This window comes from Eretmochelys imbricata, chromosome 10 (assembly GCF_965152235.1).
Source record: "Eretmochelys imbricata isolate rEreImb1 chromosome 10, rEreImb1.hap1, whole genome shotgun sequence".
Lineage (NCBI taxonomy): Eukaryota > Metazoa > Chordata > Testudines > Cheloniidae > Eretmochelys > Eretmochelys imbricata.
This window is the reverse complement of record NC_135581.1, coordinates 51,568,671-51,588,763: the sequence shown is the minus strand read 5'-3', so window position 1 is coordinate 51,588,763 and position 20,093 is coordinate 51,568,671. Positions and strand designations below refer to the sequence as shown.

The 20,093-nt window shown below is 38.7% G+C and overlaps 1 protein-coding gene across 1 annotated transcript in view; it reads right to left on the bottom strand.

Moving 5' to 3' along the window:
• Positions 1 to 20,093, bottom strand: part of HERC1 (HECT and RLD domain containing E3 ubiquitin protein ligase family member 1) — a 214,249-nt gene that overhangs the window by 91,998 nt on the left and 102,158 nt on the right. The window contains exons 26-30 of the mRNA XM_077829256.1: positions 9,757 to 10,028; positions 8,651 to 8,866; positions 6,299 to 6,419; positions 5,787 to 6,024; positions 4,392 to 4,603 (exon numbers count right to left, since the gene is read on the bottom strand). Of these exons, the coding sequence (XP_077685382.1) occupies positions 4,392 to 4,603; positions 5,787 to 6,024; positions 6,299 to 6,419; positions 8,651 to 8,866; positions 9,757 to 10,028 (1,059 nt within the window). The remainder of the gene's footprint in view (positions 1 to 4,391; positions 4,604 to 5,786; positions 6,025 to 6,298; positions 6,420 to 8,650; positions 8,867 to 9,756; positions 10,029 to 20,093) is intronic.

The following is a 20,093-nucleotide window of genomic DNA, read 5'->3' as shown; positions in this document are numbered from 1 at the left end:
CTTGAAGATTCACGGTTGTTTGGTTTGGCTTTTTCAAGAGGTTTCGCAGGTTCTTCACTTCGTCCCATTCAGCTTTTGTTAACTTGAGTTCTCTTGTTCTAGCAGCAGCCACTTGTTCACAGTAAGACTGAAAAACGAGAAGCTGATCAATCATCGCAAATGTTGAACCCCAGTGAGTCACAGTATCCAATGACTGAGTTACCCCATGTAGATCAAGCAGAACACTTTGAATACTTGGGGTTCATAGTTTGATGACTTGGCGAATTTTTGCCAGAAATTTCTTCGCATGTTCTTTGTTCAGTCCATCCCAGATTGCCAACTGAAGAGAGTGAATACCACACCTCATCAGTTGTACTTTTGAGTCATCCTCATGAAGCCATGTTGGAAGTATGAGGCTAGGGTCATTAACCCATTGCGCAGCAGCATCCATGTTGAGTTCAATTTCATCCATTCCTTTAGTTCCTTCATCAGGCAAAATAGCTTCAGTTCTGTCCACATCCCTGTTCTCAGAGGTAGAAATGGTTTCATTGTCCTCGCTGAAATTTTTGATGGCACACGTCATGTTTGCTGCATTGTCAACGCAGATGCTCAGCACTTGCATTTCACTGATCCCAAATTTTTCTAAAATAGCTTTTACTTGACTTTTCATATACGAAGAATTATGACGCCCTTCAGTATCGATTATGTCCAAGGTTTTTCCCACAGCTTTATCTTTTCCTTCTTTGTAGTACTGAGCATTGATTGCAAGAAAATTTCTGTTTCCACGGGTTGCCGCATCCATTTTCAGGTAGCACAATTTTTGCTCCAAAGCTTTCTTGAGCTCTTCACGACCAGACTCAGCTGTGCTGACAACTAAATGATGAACTGCATCGTGCCCTGTCGAAACGCCAAGCTGCAGACCCATTTCACCTGCAACTTTTTGGAATCCTTTGTTCTTTAGCCTGAAGGTAGTGAGCGGTGTTAAACTCAAGCAAACCATTTCCATCAGCCTTTCATGGAAAGTATTGGCATCCATGGTGACTGTAAACTTTGAGGACTTTAAATATGAGTTAAGTTTTGTTTGCTCAATTTTGGGTTTCTTTTCTGATGAAGCTCCGCAAAAAAATCTTTTCTCCAAGAGTTTTCAAAGAGCCAGAGGAACGTCATTTACTGAGTTAGCTTTCTGTTTTGCCTCAATCTTCCTGGTCCTTTTTTGAAACCAGAGCCACATAGTTTTCAGGATGGTTACGTTTTCCATGTCGCCAAAGGTTGAAACTTTTCATGGCACTTGCTTCACTTGTCTTGAAGCTACATGGTTTGAGCTCGCCATTCACTTCCTTTTCCACCTTGCATGTTGCCGATTTCTTCTTTGCTTTTCCCAAAAGCCCAAATTTGGGCTTTTCAAATTCAAAAGTAAAGACACTGTTGAGATCCTTTTCCGTAAATCGGCTATCAATCATGGGGGGCAGATTTGATTTTTTTTGTTGAAGCCAGGGCCAAATCTTCTTGTGCTGCTACCACATCCAAATATGTTTCTTGTTATGATCTTCGAAAAGCAATGAACAAAATCATTATTTTTTTTATAATATACCTACTTGTGATATCTGAACCACTTAAGGTACTTTGAATTTATTTTGGATTTTCTGGACAAAAATGATCACATTTTCCTTTTACACAAAATTATTATTAAAGTATATTTTAATATTTTAACATGTTTCTTGCAGTTTTAATGAAGAATTTTTAATATACATAATTAATATAAATTTGTATTTATAAATTGCAAGTTAGTTTTTCTTATGACATTTTTCAGTAAAAATATTTAAAATATTTTCCAAGTTTTTAATTAATATCTCAAACTCTTTAATATAGATATATCAATAAAATTTGGTATGTGCCATAGCGTTAGTTCGTACTATTGCTGTTCTACAACATTAATTGTTGGGAAATAACGAGGCTACATGTTACAAGGTTGAAAATAAACTTTAACGGGAAAACGGATTCAAATTTCAAGCACAGTCCTTTTAGTAAAGAGAGCATATTTTCGGAAATGTGTTTTTGCTTCGTCAGCCTGAATAGATTATACAAGATAGAGCATATAACAGGTTCTATCTTGTATAACGTTTCCCGCCTGATGAAGGAAAAATATATTTCCGAAAATTTGCTCTCTTTACTAAAAGGACTGTGCTTGCAATTTGAATCCGCTTTTCCGTTAAAGTTTATTTCCAATGTTCTATCATACAACATCATTCAAATAAAATTATTTAAACTAAACTTGGTGGAATGGGCCAATCCTATTTAATATTTTTTAAATCTTTGACTATTTAACAGATATGACCCTGGAATATGATTTAATGCTGAAACATACACTAAAATGGTACTCTTAATTTATTTTGTATAATTAACCGTTTCCGAGAAAACTATTTAAAAATTTTAATCTGCTTAGATGCTTAGAATGATACAAACAATTTTACTTATTACTTATTTTTCAACTTTGGAACCATAAATTTTAAAAATAATAATAAATAACCAAAAATTATTAACTTATTATGGAACATAATATTACCACTCGTAGCCAGGCGCAGTCTACGACAAGCTTTTCTTGAAATATGAAATAAAAATGACCAATCGCCAGTTCAGGACGCCTATGGTTTAAATAATTTTGGATAACGTAATATGGTAGCACATACTAACGCTAAGACACAGACATAATTTTATTACTTTATATTAAAACATTTTTGAGATATTAATCAGAAATTAACTTTTCATCACCTCCTTGAAGGGACTGTAGCTCTCTTAGGAAGAATTTTAGGACATGTGTTCACAGAAAAGTTTTTTCTTAAAATTACCAAAATTGCGCTGGACATTTTCCAATGACTCTGGATATATCACAAAAATCACACCTAATTTATGCAAAAATGTTTACTGTATATTTATATGCCTCCTGCACACGACTTTTTCAGTAAATTTAAAATTACAAACAACGCTATCAGACGACTGTTGAACAGACGACATATAAAATAAGTCCGCCAGAGTGATACGGGAGCATGTACAAATGAACAAATGTACCGGTAACGGGAGCCTGTGTGAGAAATGAGCTTAAGTGGTTAATACCTCTTGCGATATGTTAATATATCAATAAACAAAAACATTATCTTTTTTGCAATATACCTGTTTGTGATATCTTAAATGTTGTGTCTTGCGTCACACTTTTCCATAATCGCAGCACTCAGCGAATCTCGTTGATCAACCCTTACAAAAGAAGTATCAACACATACTAATCTAACTAACTAATCTACGCGAGTACGTACTCGCCTAACCATGGCACAAGGGTGGGAGCAGTCTGAAGTGTTGCCAGATGTCTCATAATTATCTGATTCTTTAATAAAACATATCTCCAAAAAACTTTGTAATTTTGTATCTGTACATTAAATCTCGATTTCAGCCGAAGTGAGAATAACTGTGACATATTACGTAAAGTGGTAAAGTAGATATTAATATCAATTGTTATACAATCTGAAACTTTATGGCACCTTTAGGACTTTCTTGCTAAATATAATTCGTTTTGGATTGAAAATGGAAAAAAAAAAAAAAAAAAACCTGGAGCAGTGGAGCAGTCAAGATTTTCTGTGCTCCGGCTTCGCTCCAGCTCCGGGCAAAAACCTGCAGCTCCACTACTCCGCGCTCTAGCTCCGGGCTCCGCTCCAAAGCCCTGCCTAACATACATCTAAAAGTAAGTAAAATTCCGTAAATTGTTTTTTAAAACACACAATTTCCCTAGAAATTAAATATTTTTATATCATATTATACAAAATAGGTTCCTTACGGGACAAGACGTTATTTGACTACTTTTACACTGGAGGAGCTTTTTTCTTAAAGACAACTACAGACCCTTGAATATAAAGGTTAGGCTAAGCTTTTTGACATCAAATCACTCTGCACTCTCTGCAGAATATGAAATAGGTTGATAGCTATAGAAAATTTTGAATGTGGACTATGTGATAGCGATAACCAGAGAGGAACCCAGAGAAGAATTCTGCCTATATTATGGGAAATTCAGCTCCTTAAATTACAATTGTGCAAAACACAACCACTATAACAATCTTATTTGCTGGAGGGGAACAATATTCTCTCCCTAAATATGGAAATGGAGGAAATGGGCCTGATTCTCCACCACCTTGCACCTTGTTTAGTCCTTTACGTATGCACCAAGTAGGTGTAACACTTATGTGAATGGAGAATTCTTATTCAGTAGCATTTTATTCTATTCTGCACAGGAGGAAAAGACCACACAAAAGGCAAAATAGTGGAGAGTTAGGCTTTTGTTGTCCCCCCTCCAACCCCCTCTTTTTTTTTTTTTTTTTTAAAAAGAAAAGATTAATTCTAATATAACAAACATGGTGTAAACATGGTACCTCTGAAGTCTTTCTTCTCATTATCTCCATTTGAATCTAATTTTTTTTCTTCTTCCTCCTCCTCCTCCACCTCCTCATCTTCCTCACCTTCACCTTCTCCAAAGGAAGCCATAAGCATCACGCCAGCTTGTGATAACAGGTTCTTCAACTGACTGCATAGCAGATCCAGCAAAGACTGGACCACTTTGGGGCTCAATTTATCAGCATAAGTTCTTTGTGAAAAACAAAGATTAAAACATTTCAGAGCTATTCCAAGTAGAAATCATTTTAAGACATGTACATTACAAAACTCTCATTATGCACACATTCAGTGCACATGAAAATGAGGCACTAACGTAGCACAGGCTGTAATCAGTTACAGTGTAGTTGGGCACTTCCCCAGTTGCTTTCCTACTCATTCTGCAATGCACCTCACCACTAACTTTAGCACTCTGATATTCCAGTCCTCAGTCTCATTTTAGCAAAAACTGTTAGTGATGTTAAATTACTTAACGTTTCACGGTGTGGCAAATGAGGATTAGATGAGACCAGCCAACTCATTTTCATTTATGACAAACTAGGATCTGAACCCCAGTTTTAAGAAATTAAGGTGATTACAGTTCAATCGTAAAACCACTAAACACAGTGGGAGCCTTTCCATTGACTTCAGTGGGTGCTGGATCAACCCTTTAGTGCATAAAATCACATCACCACCACAGCCCCACAACAGCACTTCTTAATGACGGACAGCAGCTGAGTGTTTACCCTTTATAAACATTTAAATAGAAGTGATACATACTGAATATTAATACTCTTGATCAAAATCAGAAACCTTTATTTTCTCCCCTATGTTTTTTTTCTTTATTAGTTATGCACTTAAACTAATTCAGTAAGAATAAGGCTGGTCCCTTGTTCCCATGACCAGCAGCAAATGTTAGCAGCACTCAAGGAAATCTGTTAGACCCTGTGAAGAAGCATGGAGTCTCCCTCTTGCTAACAACAATGGAGGGAATTATGCATCAGAATAGCACAAATGACCTCCAAAGAGAGCTACATAAAGCTTCATCAGCTGGAGTGAGGGGATCCATGACAAGACCAAGCAGGGAAAAATGAGGAGGATACAGGAAGATCAAGCTTACAACCCTTGTAGGCACAAGATACTGAACCCAAACTCAAATCCTTACATAGCAGCTAGTTATGCTATTTTATCGGAAGGGTACACATTGATTTGATTAATACCTGTTTAACATTTTTGTCAAATCTTCCTTTTTTTTTTTAAGCTAGTGTGCTTCTGAACACTGTTCTTCCATCAAATAGACATTCTTCTGAAAACATTTTTTTGTTATTTTTAAAAAGGCACTGTTCAAAGAGCTACCGGTGAATTATCATCTAGGAAAAAAAGTCTTGAATTCTTACCCTGTGGTAATGGCAAGGATTTGAAGTAACCTTGTACTAGCCACTTTCAAAGCAGTGCTGAGTTGAGAAATACCAGTTCTGGGCAACAATTGCAGTGGCTGTCCAAGCATTGTGTCTGTGCCACACAACTGTGATAGTACATTGAGTAGACCAGTGGAAATGGCCAAGGAGACATCAACAGGCTGATAGTGTACACTTAGAGCAAAGACAGTTACCAACAGGAGGCGCTGTTGTGCTTCTAAAATAAAAATAAAAAATGCTTTTGAATCAAAGTACTTAAATAATTCAAACAATAGCTAGGTCTTTAACAACAAAAATGTAATGCTTGAGGAACGTGCCAGAATGAAAGCCCACTAGTTATGCCCTCAACAAATTCAGCATGAGTAGTAAGGTGATTTTTTATTTTTATTCATCTTTTGTAATCCCACTGTATATAACGTACAGGTCCTTTTGGTGTTCCATTGTGACCCCCTCACATGATTCACATGTTCTCAAACTTGTTCTCCACTTACCTATGTGGTGCTTATTTGCTTGCAGAGCTCTCTCCAACGTAGCAGATAATTGCTGGTAAATCTTGTGCACAGCCACTTGGATTTCAATCTGAATATTTCTCTTGGCTGCTCTGATACCATCCTGAGTCAAACAAATAAGTACTGTAATAATCGTACACATTTTAATTTTTCAACTATTGGAACAGAAAGCATAGACTAGTTATTAAAACACAGAACTAGGGCTCTGGAGACCTGGAGTTCTACCTCAGTTTCCTCACCTGTAAAACAGCAGTAATACTGTTTGCCTCAGTTTCCATACCTGTAAAACAACGGTAATACTTCCCCTATCTTACAAAAATGAGTCATTAAAGTTTACAAAGTGCTTTTAACATCCTCAGATACAGAATGATATGTAAGTGCAAATTATTATTATTATTGTAATACATACACAAGCAAGAAGGAGGTCTGGTAGTATTAAACTGAGTTTCACTGACCACTCTAATTGTATGACACAGCCTCTTGTTTAATTTGAGTATGTGGAAACTACAACTTCCTCAATAGGCTTTTCTCACTGATGCAGTTTAAAACAGATTAATTTCACTTTTGTTATTTGAAGACAACAGCATTTTCTCCCAAATTCAAGGACTGGGCTACATGTATTTCAGTGAAAGGTTAGGTTTGTTTCATCTTTCACCTGGAGGGAGAGAGCTCTATTGCCCAGAGAAAACCTCTGCCAAAATGGTTTGATGTTTTGGGCATCTCTTGCAGTTGGTAAGGGGATGTGCAGAAGCTTGAGTCTCCACAATATCCATGCTGTCTTATCTCTTGTGATCAACAGCACTGGAGCACTCTTCACCGTACAAAATATAATCTAGAGGGGAAGCGTAACAGGGATATTCCTAAAAAGAACAGGAGTACTTGTGGAACCGTAGAGACTAACAAATTTATTAGAGCATAAGCTTTCGTGAGCTACAGCCCACTTCATCGGATGCATAGAATGGAACATATAGCAAGAAGATATATATATATCACTCACACACACAGGCTAATTAATTGTACGGCAGCTTCCACCTTCTCTGTATGTATATATCTTCTTATTACATGTTCCATTCTATGCATCCAATGAAGTGGGCTGTAGCCCACGAAAGCTTATGCTCTAATAAATGTTAGTCTCTAAGGTGCCACAAGTACTCCTGTTCTTTTTGCAGATACAGACTAACACGGCTGCTACTCTGAAACCGGATATTCCTAAGAGATTCCAGAACTTTCTCTTGGGAAGGAGAAGAGTGCAGTGATGCTATCATTCTAGATTCCTTACCAAAGTGACTTAATTATCCACTTAAACTGAAATACTGCTCTAGAGTTTTCCTCTTTAGTGGTGGATTGACCTGGGAGATTTGGGATCATTTTTAGGCTTACCCCTGAAGATCTTTGATCAGTGATGATGACTGGGTTTGCTGAGTCCCAAAACCTAAAGACTCACCCACCCTTGCGGATGTATCTCAAGAAGAGTCTCAGCTGGTGTGTATGAGGAGGGGCATGATGTGGGAGGAATGCAGAGCCCTCCACAAGCTGTCCAAACTTTCAGCGCCTTCCCCTGGAACAGCAAGAGACTGAACTGGGAGTGATCATGGCAGCGCTCCCTTTCTGTGGTTCCTGTGAGGGTCTCCTCACAGAAAGAGCATCTCTTTCCCTTTGGCTTGCTTCAGACTGCTTTACTATGACTTGAGAAGGGGGAACAAACAGAGCAGCCTGATGAATGGTCCAATTCAGAGATCAGAGCACTGGAAATGTTAGCCCCCTAAAGAATAGCGGAGAATGTGAGGATGGGAGCACAAGGAAGAAATCCTGTTTGCTGCTGCAACAAAATCAATTTTGAAAGCTGGGATTGCAAGGAATAAGGTGGCAATGCTGAACCACCCTTCTGCTTGCACCACAGGAAACAGAGAATCTGGAGGGGGGGAAGGCTATACAGACATGCCACAGAACATTGTGGCCAAGTTTGGATTTCCTCCAGTATTTGGTGCAGGAGACAATCAGATAAGAACATTCGCAGGAGTGCTCTTAATGTTTGTCATTGTTTTAAACTGTATCAAAACACTGTCCTCCTTAAAAATGGTTTCTACATAGGGAAGAGTTTGGGGCTCCAAATAAACATTGTTCAAGATATAAAATATACAGTGAATATCCTAAAGTGAACATAATTCTAGTTTGTTCTCCTACCGTCTTTGATACAGACTAAAATAAGAGTCATTAACATCTTCAAATTAAAACTTTCTGAATCACAAGTGTCTGTATATTAAAAGAGCTTTATTGAATGAAAAAATTTGGTCAAGAACCTATTTTTTCAAGCTATGTAAGTACATTTCATACCTGATAGTGATGCAATCGGACACTCTCCCCTTTGGCTCCTGCATGGCCAACAGTGCCCAAACCAAAGCATCCAGCAAGAAACTGTAGTCTAACAGAAGTAAGTAGTGAGGAAGACTGAAATGCTGGCCCTTGACGGCTTCCCATTAATGGGGCACTACCTTTCTCCTCCATCCCTGACAGCAATACTAGGATCTGATGAAGTGCTTCCAAACGAAGCTTAAAAGAAAAAAAAGAAAATGAAAAAAACTGATTTACTTCACTTAGATTTTATATAACAAGGACTGTTAATTGAAGTATTTAATAACTGAAATACCTTAAGAATTGATAACGAGATTACCTGTAAATCATAAATAAAATAGCAGGTAGTCAACTGTGAGTAATATGGCCATTAAATCATGGAAGGGTTTTGTTTGCATTATATATCATGGGGATAAAACTCTTGTGGTTTTTACATTTAAATTTCCTGAGGTAGATATATCTTTTGTTGGTTTTGTAAGAAAAATTCTGAGCTGTTGACCCTGATGCCTCCTGATCCCTGGATCACAGCTAAAATGTTTCTAATCTAAGCTCCACAAGCCAAACATGATGCTTAAGAACTTTAGGCTCCAGGAGCAGTATAGTGACAGCTACAGTTTAAAGGTTTCAGAGTTTTAAGAAAGTCAAAGATTTAGCATTTTCAAGCTTCCACTGAAACTTTTAAATATCCTAACTTGTCTGTTTTCAACACTGATAAATTTACCACACCTGAGATAATTTTCTTCAAGTCTGAAATATTTCAAGTTTACAGAACAGCATCTTACATAATTTTTATGAATTCCAGAAAGTACTTCTTTCTCTTCTTTCAAACATGTTAAGTGAAAAGAATGCTCTTAAAGTTCAGCCTACTATATATTTAAAGAATACTGAAACAAGCAGCAGCTTCAGCTAAAGTTTGTAACAAAGAAGGGAGAAAATATGAATAAAATATGCTTTGTGGTTCAAAACATTTTCCAGTAGAAGTTTAAGAGTCAGCCCCATCATATTGATTCATTCTGAAGTTAAGATCCATCTAAAGTTTAGTACACAAGGAATATAAAAATAATAACTGTATAGTAACTATAACTTACCTCAGCCCTCAGCTGCTGCTGTTCCATTGCAATAACTGAAGCCTGGGGGCTAGTAGACATACTTTCCTCTGGCTCCTTAAAACCTGGTGAGTTTCCTACATCTCCACTTACGAAACTGACAACATTTTCAATCAAAGTATGAACTCCAAGGGATTTTGAAAGATCAAAATCAGATTCAACAAATGAGTAAGAGGAGCTGTACAACCAATCTCTGCTGTGTTTTAGTCGAGCCCATGAGTCACTTAGAGGTTCCACTTGACTGTGCATTGCTCCTAAATATAAAATATAAAATTTCATAAATTCCAATTCAATAGAACATTGCATTTTGACAGTAGGTGAAGACTGAGCTGTTGCTGTTCAAATAGGTGGGAAATGGGCATTTATGTTTAATTATACCATGCATTAAGAAATTAGAGCAAAACACCTCAGTTAAAGGATAGCAGTATAATAAACTAAAGGGAAGGCCACATTTCTATTACTACATATCCTTTAAGCAGTATAGCAACACCTGCCGCAGGAAAAAAAGAAAAGGCAAAGCCACTCAAACCATTTAGCTTAAAGCTAGAACACTGAATAAAAATGCTATGCAGCTAAATGGCAAACAGTGGTGAAGAAAAGATCTGCAACGAAAGAAATTGTACACTAAGGTATTTCTTATAAGATCTGATTGTAAAACAAGATTTTATTTTACTCAAGCTATTATATCTTTTCTATAGGCAAAACGACATAGTGGTTTATAGCCTGTTTTGGATGAAATATTTACCAAATTCATGAGTGAAGTAAACCAACAAAAATACTTCACTCTTATACAGAACATTTACTTTGTCATGATTATGTGTCAGTGGGTGGTGTATTTTAAATGCAATAAAATAATTACATATATGTTATGTCTACAAACTATAATTTTGATTTCATGAAATTCTCTTTGAAATACTTCTTGATATTTCCTGTAATAACTATATGTGACTACATCTACTCTAGGATATCTACCCAATGAAGACAAGTGCCCCCAAAAAGCTGAATCAGTGTGGAACATGGTTTAGTTTCAAACCACACCATGATCAATGAAGTGCTGTCTGGTCCTGGTCTACATCTGTACTTAAACCATGTCTTGCAGAAGTTCCTGGTACTCATCAGCAGTGGGTCATTTTCCATTGCAGATGAAGTTTATAAGATTATGGGTGAAATGCCCCTCTGGCAAAAGTGGGTACAACTCCACTAAGTAAATGAAGTCACAGTTGCTCAGGCATTTCACCCTATAACTTTAGCTTTGGTAATCAGTATTTTATTATTATTTTTTTTTTGCTAAGCGTCACTAGTGTGCTTGGTGCAATACAAGATATAAACAAAAAACAGCTCCTACTTCAAGGAGCTTACAATCTATACAGACAGACAATGAATGGAGACAGACAAAGAGATACCCAGAAAATGGTACTAACTTAGATTTTATTTGATACACTTATTTTAAATAGTCTGAGGAGTTTAGTTTATACTAAGTAAGCTACCTTGGCATCATTCAGTATTAATGTCTCTTGTGAGCCTGAAACCACAAACATAATTTAAAGAGTCATATCCTTATTGCTAAATTAAGTTAATTGTGCATTCACACAACTGTGACAAAACTACACCAGCATTTCTGTTTTAAAACACTATTTGCAGGGGATGGGGTTTAAAACTCAGTTATACAAATTCTAAATCAGAAAATTCGATCTTTTCAAAACAATCCAAATTTTTACTTTCACAACTGACCACAACTACATCTTAGGTTTTAAATATTTCCTTTTCCAAATGTGGTACATAATATGGCTTAGCCACAACTTATTTAGATTATCAGAGCATCTAAAAGTGACCACAATTAGCATGAGTATTAGTCTCAGTTATATGTGGAAACCACAAGTGAGATCCACACTTCTGCTCCAGCCCCTTTACAACAAACAAAAGGGCCAGAGTGGTGTAAATGGACCCTAAAATCCCTGATCCTGACCAAGGAAGGATGCTGTGGGCACAAGCACTGATGAAAACAACCATGAGACTGCCTTTTGAGCCCTCCCTTGCAAGCCCAAGAAGAGAAGGCATGCTGGAGGCAAACACACAGCACTGTAGAAATTCCGGACACTGCTATGGCCCACAGAGTAGCCTATTCTAAGGTTGAGAGGCCTCCCCTGGGCTGCCTAAGTTACATTAAAGGCCTCTCCAACCTCCTACTGCAACCCAGGATCAGGAAGGCACAAAGCTGGCTTAAAGGCATCTTAGTTCCCCTTCACACCAAACTGTGAGCTCTGCATTGAACCTTTAAAAGCACAGCACAGACTCTCATCCCATGGCTTCAAACATCAAAGGGTTGGTAGAGAAAAAGCAGTGGGAAAAAACAGTTTATTAAAACTATGCTACCCTATCATCAAGGTCTGACAAAATATTAAGTGAATTTTAAATTTCGTTAATAGAATTTTTTTTTTTGAAGAAAACAGTTGATATTACTGAACCACAACATAAAAACATTGATACAGAGGGAAAAATTTCAAAACCAATTAAAAAATTTAACTGCCATTATTGAAAAAAAAGAAGCGTGTAAGAGGATGAGAAAAATCAAGGACTCTGAGAAGCAAAATGAAATTAATGAATATGAAGAAGGATTCCAGATGAATACAGCCAGATTTTTTTAAATGAATGTAATATTAAAATAGGATAAGTCTGGAACAAAACAATTTTTTCAAAAGTTAGCATATATAAAACAAGAATGAACCAAAAAAAAATCAATCACATGTTCTGAGAAAAATGTTTAAAGTAAAAATTCAAACAATGAAATATTTCACTCTGTATTAGCTTAGCTGGGAGATAGTGATGACATTCTGAGAACCTACACAGTTACACTAAGGATTTCTTATAGAGCATTTCAGACCATGTAAATACAGTTACACTTAAAAAAAAAATCCACAGAGCAATAATCTTGAAACTTACATGAAAAATGACTGAATGTTTACTTGTCCTTATAAGCTAGCTTTTAATAATGGAGTTGTCAAAATGAATGTGGCACAGCTGCAATACATACTTTATAAAACATAAAATATGTAGGGAAGCTATAGAGGAAAAAAAAATAAACATGCCATCATGTACTTGCTTGAAGCTCTTCTTTTTTCTGGGGCTCAACTGGCCAAAAAGGAGTAAATACACTACCACATAAGAATCAGAAGACAAAAGGAGACATTTGATACAAAAGACAACATTCATAAAATCTCTTTCTTCATATTACCCTGGCTCAAATTTAATTGATCTATCTGCATTTCATCCATGCATGAAAAACATCAACAAGCAAACTCTGAAGAAAGCATTTTCTTGGTAACAATATTCATTAGTGTATATCATCTAGGCAGCACAAACCTTGTAAGTTCTCTGCATCACAATTTTTGATTTTGTGTTTCCTCTTCTGTTGCATTTATATCTATATGCTTATATATATTAATATTCATACTTAAGAGTCACAATCATTTAATTCAAAATTCAAAACTACACTCACTACTACAGGTACAGAAAAATATTTAAATTACTACAACAGTAGATATTTTAGATGTAAGATATCTGCACTATTGTGTCCTGTTGGTTATCATTCAAGTTACTAGAAATTTAAGAGGCAAGCACTACACTGTACTTAAAGAACATCTGTGTAATATACCACCTCATGACAGACATTTGTGCAACATACCAACTCATAACAGATTGAGACAGCGACTCTTGGTTTTGTTTGCCCACAAAAATGTATGTGTGATTGCATGTCTAAATGTGTGTGCATTTACTACGTGTGCATTTACTAGAAATGTATATGCAGAATCTGGTGTTTTCTTGCCCAAACGACCATTTAGATGCATTAACACTCACTCTTTCCTGCCCTAACGGAACTGGGGAAAAGATCAGAGGGATAAGAACAAAGAATGCAGACAGGGTGCTGCCTACTGAGCTACATCAGTGTTGGGGGTTCTCTCTGGTCTGGCAAGACTGAAGATGATGAATCAATAACAGACAGAAGAGAGGAGAAGAGAAGGCTGAGGGAGGTCCAGGGAAGATGCTAATCGCTCGTCTCCATCTCCAATAGCCAAAAGCATTTTAGAGAAGATTTCTGGAGGGATTTCTACCTTGTTGGGATGGAAGCTGATGGTGGCTTTCTAGAATCTGAGTAGTAATGGGTGGGTATAAGAGCTCCAAAGGATCCTAGAGCTGAAGAAGGGGCCTTGTTGTCATGCTACTGCTCAAGTGGAGCATCTGAAGAAACGGGGAATGGAGAATTAGCCACTCAGTCCCTGCTTGCATTTTTGGATCTAACAAGAACTTGAGGTTCATGTAGGTGAAAAAGCAAAGCTTTCCTTCCACACCCACCTACAGAACCACCAAGAAGGGCAAACACTTTTTTTAGCAACTCTTGCACCGCTCACTAACTATGTTGCTGATGATGATTGGGAGCAACGTTCACACATTAAATTTGACCATGGGAAGTAGTGAGCGTTAAGCTATTGGGAAAGAGGAATTGGGCAGGGAAAGACAGTTCAGTTCAGTAACTCACTATTTAACAAAACTATCTGAAATACACTATTTCTAAAGAGATGTAACCCACTCAAGAGCTTGCTCATCCCCAAAATGGGGCTACGTGATTAAATGTTTCTCTTCAAATAAAAGGAACACAGTATAACCAAAAGGAACAAAAAATACTTCCTACGGTACAGCATGGTTCCATTTGCTCTTTTTCCTTCCCAAACAGAAGATTAACATCTCTGTGCACTAACTCATCATTCAAACTGGTAAGTAAGAGTCCGAAAGCTCCATTATCAATCCCCTAAATCAACAATATTCTTCCCTACAAAACAAAATTAACAAATCCAAGACCTTAAACAAGTCACAATAATCAATTCCCTTGAGCCGCAATGAGGAGAAAAAACAATAGTTAATTGCCCTACGTAACTAGTTCTTCAAGATGTTGTAGCCAGTGTGGATCCCACTATAGGTCCATGTGCACTTCATGCACACAAGGCTGGAATTTTTGGCAATCAGTGTCTGTTGGGGCCATGCATGCACAAGTCTCCTTGTGCTAAGTGATAAAGGGAGGGACAGCCACTACCTACCTCACTTCCCTTGCAATCCAAAGTCTTTGCTAGAGGACTCCAAAAAGCAGATACACAGGATGGGTCATGAAATCCACACTGAAATCGCTTTGAACAGTTAGTGTAAGGTAAGTAACTGTTCTTCAAGTATGTGTCTGTGGATCCCACTAAATGTGACTGGAGAGCAGTATCCTCTCTGGGTGGTGGGAGTAAGCAATGTCAGCTGCGTCAGTCAGAGACTGAAGTACTGCTCTTCAAACTTGGAACCTGCAGACATGTCAAGTGCCTAATGTTAACAAGAGCCAGTGTGTTGCTCCACATGGCTGCCTTACAGATTTAAGAGATTGGCACATTTCTGAAATAGGCTGAAGATGTTGCCTGTGCCATGGTGAAGTGAGCCTTGATGTTTCGAGGGAGAAGCTTGCCAGCCAGTTGACAGCAGGTGGAAATATGCCATGTGAGTCATTTCAAGATTCTGTGGGATGAGATAGCTTGGCCTTTGATGTGCCTGATATGACCACAAAGAGGGAGAGAGGCTGAAATGATTTGTACTGTTGGAGTAACAGAGCAAGGCCCTGGAAATATCCAGATAACTAGGCTTCTTTTCTCCTGGCAAAGAGTGTGGCTTCAGGAAGAAAACTAATGAGACAACAGACTGATTCTGATGTAATTCTGAAACTACTTTAGGGAAGAACTTAGGGTGTTATTTCATCACATCTTTTGCCTTTGGAAGATGGATACAGACGTAAGAGCCAGGAGCTTACAGACTCTCCACACTGATGAGAAAGACCATCTTGATGGTAAGATGGTATATCGAGCATCTGGTAATGTTCTGAAAGGAGGCTCCATGATGTGTTAGAAGACGTGGAGGTCCCAGCCGAGAGTCAGGTCTCTAGCTGGAGGGCAGATCTGAAGAAGGCCCTTGAGGAATCTCAACCCCACAGTTTGTCAGAAGACTGAATGTGATCGTTTTGGAACGCAGCACACCAATATTACTGCCAGGTGGACTTTGAGGGTATGTCTAGAATGCAGCTGGCAGGTGTGATTCCCACATGGGTAGACAGACTTGTGCTAGCTTAGCTCAAGATAGCATGGTAAATACAGCAATGTGGACACTACAACACTGGCAGCAGTTCGGGCTACCACCCAAGTCAAAGCCCACTAAACACCAGGTCCACACAACCCCGTGGGTCCTAGCTTGAGCAGCTGGCCCAAGCAGCCATCAGAGGCCACAACATCCACACTACCATTTTTAACAAGCTAGCTCACCCTGAGCTCACGTGAGTTTGTCCGCCTGTGCTGGGAATCAAACCTCCCAGCTACAGTGTAAACATTTCCTAAAGCAGCTAAATGCTAGTCCTGCCTGCTTCAGGAGCAGCATCTAGTCCAGAACCTTTGGCATTGAGGCCTCTACTGCATTCGTATTGTTTTGGGCTGCCCACACAGAAATCTTTTCCACTTTGAGGAGTAAATTTACCTGGCAGAAGGTTGCCAGCTTAGTAAAAGAAATCTCCTGAACCTGTGAGAAGCAGTCTCTTTCGGTCCTGTTCATGCAGCCAACATCCAGGCCATCATGTGTAAAGCCTATGGATTTCAGTGCAGTATTTGACCCTGGTTCTATGATATAATGTCCAGATAGGTGAGAAGGTGCATGGGTGGCAGTCTGGACATCTGCAGGAAATGCAATAGCCAAAGCTGACTTGGCCAGTAGGCAGCTATCTTAATGATTGTAAATTTGTCCTATCTGATGTTGGATATTATCATGGGAATCAGGGAAATACGTGGGAAGGCATATAGGAGTCCTCGAGACTATCGAAGAAAAAAAAAAAAATCTGGAAGGGAGCTTGGGCTCACTCTGCCTCTGGAGCAGAAGTCACTGCACATGGCATTTTCTGCTATGGCAAACAGATCTATGGAGGGGGTTCCCCACTGGCAGAATATTGGGCCTAGATGGATTTCTGCTGTGACCACTCATGTCTAGTTACTATGTTTCTGCTCAGTAAGTGAACCAGGTCATTGCTGACTACTGGAAGGTATAGAGCTAGCAGCCTCCTTCTGTGCTGATGGCACTACTCCCATAACTCAACTGCTTACAGATAAATGGATAATTGAGCACCTCGTTTGTTTACACAGCGCATAGCTGAAGTGTTGTCCATCAAGATCTGCAGAATAGAGTTCCAAAGAACAAGTAGGAAAGCAGTGCAGGCTAGCTGGATGGCTCTTAGTTCCAAGAGGTTCATATGGAGCTTTATATGATTATGAGACCATATGCCTTGCATCTGAAGATGGTTCAGGTAGGTGCTTCAATTTGTCCCTAAGGCACCTGTGACCAGCTTTGTTGCTGGGAAGAAGACTGAAAAGAGCATCCCCTTTTTCAAGTTCAACCGTCATCTTTTGAGGTCCCACATGAATGGGGGCAGAAGTGTGATTCATTTGTTTGTATAATGCCTGGGTGGGGAGTAGATGGTCCTTAGCTATTTTAGCAGCCCCAAGTGGAATCTGGCAAGTGACAGCACGTATTTGCACATGCACATATTGGCTAGGAGCCTTATATACATATGCATGCATGGTCATCTGTCTTGTCCATAGGTAATGCACGACTGACTGAAAGGCCCAGAATCTGTCCTCTGGCAGGTATGCTTTTGCTTCTCTGAAGTCAAGAAGAGCTCCTACAAACTCTCTCGCCTGTGGTGGTACGAAGGAACATTTCTCATAGTTCAGCAGGGGTACCAAGAGAAAGAACAGGGAAAGGATACAATCTAGATCTGTTTTGGTCTTCTTCCAAGACTTGCCTCTGATAAGTCAGTCATCCAGGTTGAGGTAGACATGGATTCCCTGTTTCCATAGATGTGCTGCCACCACAGTCAAACACCTTGACTGCATGAGGGACTTGGTTGTCTTGACTCAATACCTCCTTGTGCCTCTCTTTATGAGAGGACACCAACCTCCTACTCAACCTACTGCCCTGGTGCTTGGAGCAGCTTGTTTTGGCGCTCTGCTTCAAAGAGGTGTCAACTTCAGTGTCTGAGGCAGTGCTGATGTTGATGTCGGCATGGGGTCATGTTCAGTGGAGCACAGAATGATGGGAGCTTGACCGTTAGAAGGGTCTTCAAGCTTTGTTCTTGTGGATCAAATGCCATCTTCATGGACTGCTCCAGAAAGTGGAGCTTCAGCCTCGCATCTTGTCACCTGTGAATCCTTGGAGAAAAGACTACACCAAGCACCTGCTTGGCATATGGGATTCTCCCAGACAGAACAAGCAACTGTGCCCATCTTTCAGAGGAATAAGTTCATCACATTATGGATAAGACTTAAAGCTGACAGGTTTATAGTTTGCCATTTCAAGGTCCTTGCACAGGGGAGTCTCTATGGAGGAGGAGAGTCTGATCAATGATGTTAAATCCAACAGGTGCTAGAACAGACTACAGTAATTAAATTTAAAGAATAAAGGTTGTTCGGAGGATTCTCAAAAGGTCTGAAAAAGTTTAGCCTAAGCCAAGGTCTACTAAGTCAGACACCAGCTAGGTTCCATCTCACTGCCAGGGGAGCTAGAGGGAACAGATAGAGGGTTTCAGAGTAACAGCCGTGTTAGTCTATATTCACAAAAAGAAAAGAAAAGGAGTACTTGTGGCACCTTAGAGACTAACCAATTTATCTGAGCATAAGCTTTCGTGAGCTACAGCTCACTTCATCGGATGCAACAGTATGCATCCGATGAAGTGAGCTGCAGCTCACGAAAGCTTATGCTCAAATAAACTGGATAGTCTCTAAGGTGCCACAAGTACTCCTTTTCTTTTTTTAGATAGAGGGTTGTTGCCATCCCACCCTTTAAGCACTTTGTACAGGAGCACGAGTATGCACAAGGACCATGTACAGCCTCAGAGGGTACTGCTAGCCAAAAAAAACCCAGTCTTGCTCAAATGAGCACGTGCCTCCATATTGACACACACTCAAAGAACTATCTTTATAGATACTGTAATTCAGTTTGTTTAGTTAAGCACTTTCCATTACAAAAGAGAAGTGTTTTAAAATGTGGAATAGTTCCAAAACCCACTAACATTTTACATATTAATCAAGACAATTCTCTCTTCTTCCAGGACTATGCTACCTTCCTCTCTTGGCTGCCTCTTCTAATATAGTTTTAGAATACTTCCATGAAAATGGAAGTGCTTTCCATAATATATTAGTGACATTTGCCCCTTAAGTACTAAGAAGGCTGATAATTTAGTGAATTGAAAAAAACCTTGCATCCTATTAGAAACATAAAAAATATACAAAAATTAGAATAAGAGATGTCAGAGAATTCTGTAATACAATTTGCTAATTTTGAATGTCTGCATGGCAGGGTGTAAGCAATCATAAGATGAAGGTCATGCCACATCTTTCCCTAACTTTGTATTTCGATACTAGATTTAATTTATTAAATGTATGTATCATGATAATTTGAGCATCTTTACCATACCCATTTCTTTACATTCTGAACTAGAATTATTCAAGATGGATCTAAAACAGAAAGTCAGTTCTGTGTCACAAACTAAAACATTACTTCTGTTGCCTCTGGTGGGCAGACTTTGTACTATGATTCTTCAAGTTTTAAAAGAACAACACAGAATCATAGAAATGTACAGCGGGAGAGATCATCATGTCCAGCACTCTATACTGAGGCAGGATTAAGTAAACCTAGACTATCCCTGACAGATGTTTGTCCAACCTGTTCTTAAAATCCTCCAATGATGGGGATTCCACAACCTCCCTAGGAAGCACAGTCCAGAGCTTAACTACTGTTATAATTAGAAAGTTTTTCCTAATATCTAATATAAATATCCCTGGCCGCAGATTAAGCCCATTACTTCTTGTCCTACAATCAGCTGATATGGAGAACAATTGATCCTTGTCCTTTTTATAACACCCCTTAACATACTTAAAGACTTATCAGGTCTCCTCTCAGTCTTCTTTTCGCAAGACTAAACATGCCCAATTTTTTAACCTTTTCCAAATCTTGTATCATTTGTGTTGCTTTTCTCTGGACTCTCTCCATTCTGTTAACATTTTTCCTAAAGTGTGGTGCCCAGAACCGGACACAGGACTCCAGCTAAGGCCTCACCAGCACTGACCAGAGTGGGACAATTACCTCCCATGTCTTACAAACAACATTCCTGTTAATGACCTCAGAACGATATTAGCCTTCTTTGAAACTGCACCACATTGCTGACTCACAGTCAATTTATGATCCCCAACAACCCCCAGATC